The 11,358-nt window shown below is 40.5% G+C and overlaps 1 protein-coding gene across 3 annotated transcripts in view; it reads right to left on the reverse strand.

Moving 5' to 3' along the window:
* The window catches only part of LOC131135659 (sodium channel protein type 3 subunit alpha), a 28,804-nt gene extending 17,990 nt beyond the window's left edge, over window positions 1-10,814 (reverse strand). Inside the window, exons 1-9 of one of the 3 annotated variants that reach the window (XM_058081830.2) lie at window positions 10,546-10,814; window positions 5,727-6,043; window positions 5,432-5,550; window positions 4,421-4,510; window positions 4,213-4,341; window positions 4,047-4,138; window positions 2,942-3,205; window positions 2,802-2,865; window positions 2,594-2,735 (exon numbers count right to left, since the gene is read on the reverse strand). In XM_058081830.2, the coding sequence (XP_057937813.2) occupies window positions 2,594-2,735; window positions 2,802-2,865; window positions 2,942-3,205; window positions 4,047-4,138; window positions 4,213-4,341; window positions 4,421-4,510; window positions 5,432-5,550; window positions 5,727-5,990 (1,164 nt within the window). In that variant the 5' untranslated portion in view covers window positions 5,991-6,043; window positions 10,546-10,814. Of the gene's footprint in view, window positions 1-2,593; window positions 2,736-2,801; window positions 2,866-2,941; window positions 3,206-4,046; window positions 4,139-4,212; window positions 4,342-4,420; window positions 4,511-5,431; window positions 5,551-5,726; window positions 6,044-7,968; window positions 8,313-10,545 lie in introns of those variants that run through there. The other 2 variants (XM_078795294.1, XM_078795293.1) reach the window with 2 other exon arrangements.
* Window positions 10,815-11,358: the final 544 nt, after the last annotated feature.

Genomic DNA, 11,358 nt, shown 5'->3' on the forward strand with positions numbered 1-11,358 from the left:
CAAAGCACAAAGGCTGAGGACAATGAAGCACATTGGGGCTGCCGAACCGAGTTATGTGGCCCCCAAAGACTTTTTCATTTGATTTGATTTATTTATTGTTTTTCATTTTATTGACAATATTTTAATACACATTTTTATTTATTAATTTTTTTTGTTTATGTAGCACCTCTTAATATCATTGTAGTGTTTATTTTATTGTTAATATTATTTAAATATATGTGCATATATACATATATTTTTTACTTTTTTAATATTCATATTATATTAAGTAAAAATATATATATTTTAAAAAAGACACTTATTCTTTCTTGATTCATGTATATATACATATATATTAGGGCTGTAAATGGATAAAAAGATTTGATCGCGATTAATCGCACTTTGTTCACAGTTAACTCGGAATTAATCACATTTTAATCGCAGGTAGAAATACATTATTATCTAGAATAAGTAGGGGAAGTTTCTTTGGATGTGCAACTACAACAATAATTACGTATTTGTATTTGCTGAACGTTTGTGGCCGAGTTTAAGAGTTAATATGCTAATAATAAAGAAAAGTAGTCATACAAAAATATGCTTGCTGACTGTATGTTTTAAAATAATGGCCCAAATTTCCAAAAGTGATATAATTTTACATAAAATTGGATGTAATTATCATTGTAGTTGCACATTAAATCGTTTTTCTGGCTAAATGTATTGTGTACATTTTGACAAACACAAAGGCCTGGAAAAAAGGCACTTATCTTTGTTTGATTTGGATGCTTTTTACAATATTTGTATATATACACTACCGTTCAAAAGTTTGGGGTCACTTAGAAATTTCCTTATTTTTTTAAGAAAAGCACTGTTTTTTTCAACGAAGATAACTTTAAACTAATCAGAAATACACTCTATACATTGTTAATGTGGTAAATGACTATTCTAGCTGCAAATGTCTGGTTTTTAGTGTAATATCTACATAGGTGTATAGAGGCCTATTTCCAGCAACTATCACTCCAGTGTTCTAATGGTACAATGTGTTTGCTCATTGCGTCAAAAGGCTAATGGATGATTAGAAAACCCTTGTGCAATCATGTTGGCACAGCTGAAAACAGTTTAGCTGGTTAGAGACTCTATGAAACTGACCTTCCTTTGAGCAGGTTGAGTATCTGGAGCATCACGTTTGTGGGGTCGATTAAACGCTCAAAATGACCAGAAAAAGAGAACTTTCATGTGAAACTCGACAGTCTATTCTTGTTCTTAGAAATGAAGGCTATTCCATGCAAGAAATTGCCAAGAAACTGAAGATTTCCTACAACGGTGTGTACTACTCCCTTCAGAGAACAGCACAAACAGGCTCTAACCAGAGTAGAAAGAGAAGTGGGAGGCCCCGCTGCACATCTAAGCAAGAAGATAAGTACATTAGAGTCTCTAGTTTGAGAAATAGACGCCTCACAGGTCCTCAACTGGCAGCTTCATTAAATAGTACCCGCAAAACGCCAGTGTCAACATCTACAGTGAAGAGGCGACTCCGGGATGCTGGCCTTCAGGGCAGAGTGGCAAAGAAAAAACCATATCTGAGACTGGCCAATAAAAGAAAAAGATTAATATGGGCAAAAGAACACAGACATTGGACAGAGGAAGATTGGAAAAAAGTGTTATGGACGGACGAATCAAAGTTTGAGGTGTTTGGATCACACAGAAGAACATTTGTGAGACGCAGAACAACTGAAAAGATGCTGGAAGAGTGCCTGACACCATCTGTCAAGCAAGGTGGGGGTAACGTGATGGTCTGGGGTTGCTTTGGTGCTGGTAAGGTGGGAGATTTGTTCAAGGTAAAAGGGATTTTGAATAAGGAAGGCTATCACTCCATTTTGCAACGCCATGCCATACCCTGTGGACAGCGCTTGATTGGAGCCAATTTCATCCTACAACAGGACAATGACCCAAAGCACACCTCCAAATTGTGCAAGAACTATTTAGAGAAGAAGCAGGCAGCTGGTATTCTATCTGTAATGGAGTGGCCAGCGCAGTCACCAGATCTAAACCCCATTGAGCTGTTGTGGGAGCAGCTTGACCGTATGGTACGCAAGAAGTGCCCATCCAGCCAATCCAACTTGTGGGAGGTGCTTCTAGAAGTGTGGGGTGAAATTTCTCCAGATTACCTCAACAAATTAACAGCTAGAATGCCAAAGGTCTGCAATGCTGTCATTGCTGCAAATGGAGGATTCTTTGACGAAAGCAAAGTTTGAAGGAAAAAATTATTATTTCAAATACAAATCATTATTTCTAACCTTATCAATGTCTTGACTATATTTTCTATTCATTTTAAAACTCATGTGGTAAATAAAAGTGTGACTTTTCATGGAAAACACAAAATTGTCTGGGTGACCCCAAACTTTTGAACGGTAGTGTATATTTTTAAAAAAATAAACTTCCATGTACTTGATATAATACTCTTAAGTATAGCTATATTACTTATTTTTTTTTATTAATTCTATTTGGAATGAATTTGTAAAGAATTTAGTTGGGGTTTGTTGGTAAAAGAAAAAGCCAAGTGTGATGTAATGTGTGAGTTTGACACCCCTGCACAAGTGGTGCGGTGTGTGCCTGCCTGCTGGTAGAGGTTCTCCCAGTAGTCCTGCGTCATGAGTCGAAAAAGCGACAGGAAGGCCCATCCGAAGGAGTCGAAGCTGGTGTAGTCGTAGTCCGGGTTCTTCCCCACCTTGATGCAGGAAAAGCCCTCAGGACACTGCCTGCAGGGAAAGCACGGCACACCTCACCTTCCGCACCCCTGCTCGGTTTAGCTGATCTTTTCTTACCCGGCCTCGCTGCCGTTCCCACACAGCAAAGGATCCCGCTTGTCCGGCAGGTAGTAGTGGTTCCCTGCACGAGGGCATGGCACGTTACCGCCGCACATCCCAAGTCAGCCTTCATTGCATCATCCCCGGACTATACTCACGCCGATCCAGCGAGTACTCGGTCCAGTTGAAGGGCGCTTCATGGGGAGCGGGTTCCGTGGCGTTGAGGAAGGCGTCGTCGGAGTAGGTGGCGTTGAGCACGGAGTGGTTGTGTACGGGCATGAAGACGCACTTCTGCTTCAGGTGGCCCATGAATAACTGCAGGCCGATCAGGGCGAACACGCTCAAGCAGAAGACGGTGAGGATCATCACGTCCGACAGCTTCTTCACTGACTGGAACAATGCGCCCACGATGGTCTTCAGACCTAAACAACACACGCACATGCTGAAACATTCTTTCTGGATATTTACTAAATCATCATTTTAAACACTCACTAAAATATACTTTTTAATACAGTAGCTTCATCTTTTATTGTCAATATTATCTCAAAAATATATATTATATATTATATATATATATATTCATATTATATTCAGTAAAAACTATTTAAAAAAACAGTACTAAATAATAACATAATTTAGTAATAATTATAAAAACAGAAAAAAACCCAAAGATGCAGAATTTTTCTTGCTCAATGTTTTCCGTCCATTTTGTACCCATGGAAATAATGCACATCAAAAAGGCACTGATGGTTTTGATTGATTTTTTGACTAGATTTTTATGTATTTTTAATATAGTTATAGTTTTTATTTCATTTGTAATATTATTAAAAATTATATTTTTTATTCATTCATATTACATAAAACAAACTCCCCCAAATAAATAATTAAAATAATTTTTATTATATTTTTAATATTTATATATTATATATATAAATATAAATAAAAATATATGTTTTTTAATTTTTTTTATTTTATTTTTTAATTTTTATTTATTCATTTTCTTTTTATTAATATTTGAAATTATATATTATAATACTATGTGAAATATATATTTTAACATCCAGCAGCAACGCATCATTTTGGCATGGCTACTATTTGGATAAAAAAATCTAGTGAAGTCCAGCATCTACCTGGAGAAGCCTTTGTTTACTCTGCTTTAGCTGACAGGTGATAATACTCCCATGGCGTCACTTCCGGGAGTGGGATCGAACAGCAAGAGCTAGCTCGTCATGGCCAGCGACATCAACTATAAATGCATCTTACCTGGGATCACAGAAATAGCCTTGAAAGCTCTCAGCACCCTGAACGTGCGCAGCGCCGAAAAGTTTCCCAGGTTGACAAACTCTGTGACGTACCTGCGGGGAAGCATGGAGAGACATTTCCATCTTTTTTATCTTTTTATCTCCCACTTTTGAGCAGGAATACTCACGCCATGACGATGACAGAGAAGTCCAGCCAGTTCCACGGGTCTCTAAGAAAGGTGAACTTGCCTACGCAGAACCCTCGGGCTAAGATTTTCACCAGGGATTCAAAGGTGTAGATGCCGGTGAAGGTGTACCTGTTGGAGACAAACACATCACGCCGCCATCGCCAGCCTCAACGCTTCCTTACTTGGCGGACGTCAAGAAAAAACTTACTCCACATTCTTGGCCCAGTCAGGCGGCCGACTGAGCGTCATAAAAGCACAGTTGGTGAGGATGGTGCACATGATCACCACGCTGAACAACGTGCACACGCGTGTCAAGGAACCATCAACGTTTGCATTCATCTACGTCAAGGCCAAGTGGTGCCCTGGTTAACGTCATTCACTTGTACTCAAACCAAACTGGACTCTAACCAAGTCATATGTTCCTGGAAAGCCAATTCATCACAGACACGCTAATATGTTAACACAAATCACATTTTACAGACAATACAATATCACCAAATGTTACATTCATTCAAGATTACATCTAAGTGGACAATTTTAACATAATTTAACCAAGACAGGACACCATTGTTGTCTAACAAAAAGGACAACAAGCACAAAAACAGCATATTGGGAGCGTGGTCATTACACACTACAACTTTGATATAAACACACACATTTTGGACACACGATCCAAGATGGCAACGTAAAAATCTGTGATGGTAACAGGAAAAAGTGCTAACCGAGGCGGTCGTTAACCAAGGTACATGTGTGCAATCCGATGACATGCTATAGAGAGCTGCACTAACCAATACAGTGCATTTGTGCTCAAAAATATGTGCTCTCTTTGCCAATAGGCAAAGGCAAAAAGGCAAATAGGAAAAAAAAATCTCATTCATCGTAATCATTAATTCGTCTCACTGAAAGTCCTTGGAAGACAACCAAGCTGACATCAAAAATCAAAACTAGCTTGAGTTATTTTTACGGGAGCCCCAAGCTGGCACACAAACAAATAAATATGCAAACTTCCACACCCTCGGTTTCTATTTTTTACCAAGACAGTGAATTTTTTGTTGTTTGCAATACTTTGGTATCACTTTTGATGCATGGATGGCATTGCAACGGTACCTCGGTTAGCGTATAAAAAGATAAAAAGACATAAATGTCTCTCCATACTGGATGTTTGTCGTGTATACAGAGCATGTCATGGCGGAAGCATGTCATGTGACCAAAAGGATATGAGTGAACCAAAATCCAAATGGATATTCTTCTAAGAGGGTTGAAGGGGCTCAGGAGGTAAAGGGCGGGAGCGGCGTTGAATCGGAAGATGATGTTTCCTTTGTTTATGACTATGAAAGTCTGCAGAGGAGACAAAAGACATGTTGACTAATCACATCAGCACTTCACATCATTAAGCCGCACTTGGCCTGATGTTCCCTGCACAGACCCCACTAATCCTATTTGCTAGGCTGCTGATGTGCATCATGTCAGCACGCATCCATCCTGACCTGACGTCTTCCTTCCATCAAACCTACTTTCTGGTTCCTGTAGTATGGATCCAGGTCCTCCACCGGTGTGGACACCAAGCCTTTGGGAGCGTCCCCGTACAGCAGGGGGAGGGACTTGCCCGCCTCCAAGTCGCGACTGGGCTTGAGGTCGTCCGCATCGTTGCGCTTCCTCTTCTCTCCCTTGGGTTTTTTGGCGTGTTCCTCGGCGATCCGCTTCTCGATGGCGGCGAGGGACTCGCGACTAAAGCGGCGGAAGCTGTCTGGTCCTGGCGGTACAAGCAGCTGCGCCATCTTCTCATCCTGCACCTTCAGACGCAACGGCCAGCCTCTTGCGTCAGAAAGGCCTGAACACACGAGAGGAGGAGCAAACACATAATGGAAGGGGTGCACCGGGATTATATGAAGAAAAGTGCAAAAGGTTTGCCACATTGGCTGCTCGGAACGTGTGCCCGAATACAGTGCACCTTGCTGGGCCACAGCAGGTGGCTCCTCCCCCTCTATACTCTGCTTCTTCTGGTAGTAGTCATGTGCTAGTAGTACTAGCACTGACTTTATGTACAATGTACCAGCGTGTGCTTTAAAGACGATGAAGAAGCTGAGCTGACGGCAGGAACCATGGAGACCACATCCAAATTCCTGCCAGCGGAGGTAAAATTAGAGCTAATTATCTTGGATAAAATGAAGATGTGACGTGAGGATGATGAATGGCAGGTGAGACTTCCCTCCCCGAGCAGCCTGAGCACATTCATCCTGCTAATAGGCCTGACTGCTGTGATGTGTGAGGGAGTCCATTGCAACATTAAATATGAATGCACTTCAGCCTGCAGAGCTTTGTACCTTCGGTATCATCATCGTCCTATACGTGCACACTCGGCTCTGCATGGAATCAATCACTACAAGCTCCTCCAGCAAGCGCTGGGATGCACAGGTGTGATGGCACGCAGCGCCACACTAAGCTTCTAATAGCATCCTCCTTGTCCTCCATGTTGTTTATAGTTCGTCTTGTCTATTTGACAAATTTGATCAGTTTGGGTCATAAAGGGGTGGTGCTGGGTCCCACCGCAAACCAGTGAAAAAAAAACATTATAAGAGCGCTTTAGACATGAAATAACACCCCATAGTTACCTTCACACCCCCTTTACTCAATATAGTGGACATAAAAAGAGAAAACAAGACATATTAAGCACAGAAAACATATTTACCTCCTTGTAAACACACTTTATAAAATTATTAGAGCACTCTAGACATGAATTAACAGCCCTGTAATCACTTTTACACTCCCAGTACTCAATATAGCAGACAAAATACGAGAAAACAACATATATTAAGCACGGAAATTCTGTTGACCACCTTCTGAATAGACATTTAATATTATTAGAGCCCTCTAGACATTAAACAAACACCCCTATAGTCACTTTTACACTCCCATTACTCAATACAGTAGAGAAAACAAGAGAAAACAGGACATATTAAGCAGAGAAAATCTGTTTGCCTCATTGTAAACACACTTTTAACATTATTAGAGCCCTCTAGACATGAAATAACACCCCTATAGTCACCTTTACACTCCCATTACCCAATGTGGCAGACATAAAAGAAAAGAAGACATAGAAAACCTGTTAACAACCTTCTAAATACACTTTTTAAAATTATTAGAGCCCTCTAGACATGAAATAACACCCCTATAGTCACCTTTACACTCTCACCACCCAGTATGGCAGACATAAAAGAAAAGAAGACATAGAAAACCTGTTAACAACCTTCTAAATACACTTTTTTAAATTATTAGAGCCTTGTAGACATGAAATAACACCCCTATAATCACATTTACACTCATATTACTCAGTAGACGTAATAAGAGAAAACAAGATAAAAAACTTTTTAACCACATTCTAAATACATGTTTTAACATTATTAGAGCCCTCTAGACATGAAATATTAGGTATAAGTAAGACATAATATAGACTCACACATTCACACTGTTCCTTGTTGTAGTGATGTGTGGATAGACACTGAAATATCAATAGCTGAAATATCAATATCCATGCTGTAAAATTGATTCTCACGTCAAAGTAGAGATACTTTAGATACTTCAGTCATTGCAGGTGATGTTTGTCTGTTGTAGTACGTTAGCTTGGCGAGATTGAATTTTCATATACTGTAAGTATCGGCAGTGGGAAAAACATCACTTGATGAAAAAAATAATAATAATCCAGAGCCGTTTAACCTTGGCTGCATGTTGGCATGATGAGGTGGAGCCGCCACGGACCTCTAGAGATGTCTGCCGCCAACTCCTCACATGCCACTCCAGATACCAGCGGAAGCTTTGAAGCTTCAAATGCTTCACTCCGCTTTATCTGCAACCTGTCAGCATCGCCGGCGTGCATCCAACATGTCAACGTTCAAGCACAACGCACGTCCACCCACCCACACGTACACAATAAATAAATACAAAAAACATAAATAAATACAAATATAATATATCTAGTGTATTCAATGTAATTGCCTAACATTAGTCTCAATCATAGTAGCACAACAATGAATGAAGAGTTGCATTCAAAGACACCACAGTGACACAGGAGAAGTTCACATGGATCTATTAGTGTGGATGTATTATCTTTATCATATTATTGTACTTCAGCTGTTAAGAATAACCTTAATAAGAGAAAAGAATATCCACTTACTGTTTGTCTTTGTATTTCTGTTTATTTAGACCACACATACGTACGTGCATGATAAAGATGTTATTGTGATTTTCGAGGTGTACCTCAATGCATCTCGCGGTAGCCGAGAGACAATGAGGACATGAATTCATAGGACTAGTGCTTTGTGAGTTGGATGACATTAATGACGGTAAAAATGGCAACTTTCTTAAATGAAATTAATGAGAAAACATGCTGGTTTTGACATTTTAGCCCTAGTAATATGACAAGACTACTGAACTGAACTACTGTCTGTATTTTGCCGATCAATGCTACAGTCGTCCCTCGTCTATCGCGATCAATTGGTTCAAAGTAGGACTCCAATGCTGGATTTAAAGTTAATAAATGAAATATTATCGTAGTTAGAGCATCTAAAACATGTTTAGGACTTCCTAAACACACATTTTCACCATTATTAAAGCAATATAGGCATGAAAAACAACCCATAGTCACCGTTATTCGTTGTTTATATCATATTGCTAACGCTTAGGCTACGGGACCACAGCATGGACAAAAGAGAAGGCCACGCCTACATACCATGCTAGCATGCTAACTTGTTAACTTCCAATGAAGAATTGTAATAATAAGAAAGGGTTTCAAACTGAGTGGTGAGGAAAGGAGAAATAAGAAGCAAAAACCCTACCAGGAGGAGAACATTTTTCACTCTACATGCCAAGGCTGACTCCACAGTGTGACGTAATTTGATGCAATTCGTGGTTTGTGGCATGACTGACACCTACTGGCCACAGTACTACATTTCACTAGCATAGCAGTAGTTTTATGCGCTTTCTACTTATTAGAATTTTGTATTTGTGTTAAACCGATACCAAAGTTTCAGATAATGCGGTTTGCTCTTTTGGACGTCAAATCTGTGACGTCACATCGAGCCGGACGTCCTTATATGGGCATTCCCTAATACAAGCTGTAGACGTCCTGCTAGCTCTGCTGAACTGTGAAGAATTCACGCGTTAGCACGGAGTGTGACCAATCACAGCGGAGTAGGCGTGTCCGTAGGCGGGCCGGGGGTGGAATAAATTACAATGACTGAAAGTCTTAAATATTTACAATAAAGTAGAGTGGCAACGCAAATTCGACATATATTTTGCCCTATTGAAGCATTTTCAAGTATAAAAATAAATGCTAAATGAAGTAAAACACAAATGCAGCACGAGTCATTGAACTTGTCAGTGTCGAATAACTCTACCCAGCTGCTTTTATTGCGCATTTCACCACATGCACAATAACAATAACAATAATAATAACATCATAATCATCATCACAACATCATCATCATTGTCCATCAACAGTCAAACCCTGATGTCACTTCCTGTCAGCCATTCAGGTTCTCCCTTGCAAGGTATCTTATATGTCTTATATGCTTGCTTGGAACACATGTCATTTCCCAAAAGGGGGACATGATGTATAAATATGTGATAATACAAGTACAGTATACTGCCTAAATATATTATTGATGATTTTTACTGAATAAGAATAACCAATTTCAATAGTTATTGTATGATAACATAGTATGTAATAATGCCATTTAATATTTCCAGCAGAACACTCGCCTCATTAAGGTTGACGTTCCTCTCCTAAAGTCATTTCCTTTTCATGTGTTCAAACTGTATAACCTCCAGCTGCTCCCACGGGAGCTCCACGGGCGGCTCCTAAGTGGTCCTCAGCCCAGCCGGCCCACCGCTGCAGACGACACAACGAAGATGCTGCCGGTGTAGGGCGTTGGCGTTCTACATGGAGATGGAGTTTACACGCGTCGGCCGAGCGGCACAAAAGGTCTGGCCGCACGGCAAACAGGACAAGATGGATTGACGGCAATCTAATAATTCTGTTGACAACCACGCAAACAGGAAGTGCTCTCAACTCCTGCCGTGCCCATTAACTGCCGCACTCCACCTCAGACACCAGTGGCCCTTTTCTCCATGTACGGTATCTATCTATGCTGGAAACATGCAAACATGTTGAAGGATGGAGCCCTCTGCCATTGTTCTATCTCGCCACAGCATCAAATATCATCCATTGGTCACAGCAGGACATGAGAGTACACCCAGACAGCAAAAAGTACATGAAGTATACACAAGGATCATTTCACAGAGGCTCAGCACATCAGGACAGAAACTCGTACTCACCTTTAGTTTTCCATCTTTCCCAGACCACCCGCACTCCGGAAAATATTTCCGTCGGAAGTTCAGACCGACGTGGTTGAAAGGAACGTGTCCTCGCCGCTGGCAGTGAGAAAGCTCTGATTGACTTCCAAGCCTGCTGGAAAAGAGAGCGCTCGCCTCGTCCGCCCTCTGTCAGCCTCTCTGAGAGGTGGACCACAGCTTCCTGGCTACCAAAAGAGGGCAGGACGCCTCCTCCAGTCACTATCTCATCCGCAAATGGACTCTCATAGCAAGTAGGCACAAGCAAGAAGCGGCTCAGCAAAGCACACAGGAGCTAAATATCCGAAGATTAACTTCTTTCTTTCGAACTCAGAGGAGGGCAGCGCTTGGAAGGATGGAGTAGAAGGTTCACAGTCCAACAGAAGACCATGCTTGGAAAATCCTTTCAAAAACTTGGTTACTTTGACTTTTTGTGAGTTTTTGTTAAAGCTTCCTCTGCCGGAAGACCTTGCCTGATCTGCCGCCATCTAGTGGTCACACCCGGTAGTGACAAACTGCGTTTTCACCGCGTTTTTACAAGACCTAAAGTCAAGAAGACACAATATGTAGACTCAAATATTGTGGGAGACGGTCATTCAATTCTAAGAAGAAAGTAGTCAGAAGTTAAAAAAAACCCCAGCAGAAATGGGAATGAAACAGCTTTACATAAAAATATTACAAAAGGGCTATCTAAAAGTAAAAACTTACAAAACAAAATTAAAATACACTGTAAAATGATTTTCAAAATTATACTTTTAGCAATATCTAAAACTTATGAATAAAATACAAGAATAACAA

The sequence above is a fragment of the Doryrhamphus excisus genome, linkage group LG12, assembly GCF_037039965.1.
Source record: "Doryrhamphus excisus strain RoL-2023G ecotype Guam linkage group LG12, RoL_Dexc_Guam_v1.1, whole genome shotgun sequence".
Classification (NCBI taxonomy): domain Eukaryota; kingdom Metazoa; phylum Chordata; class Actinopteri; order Syngnathiformes; family Syngnathidae; genus Doryrhamphus; species Doryrhamphus excisus.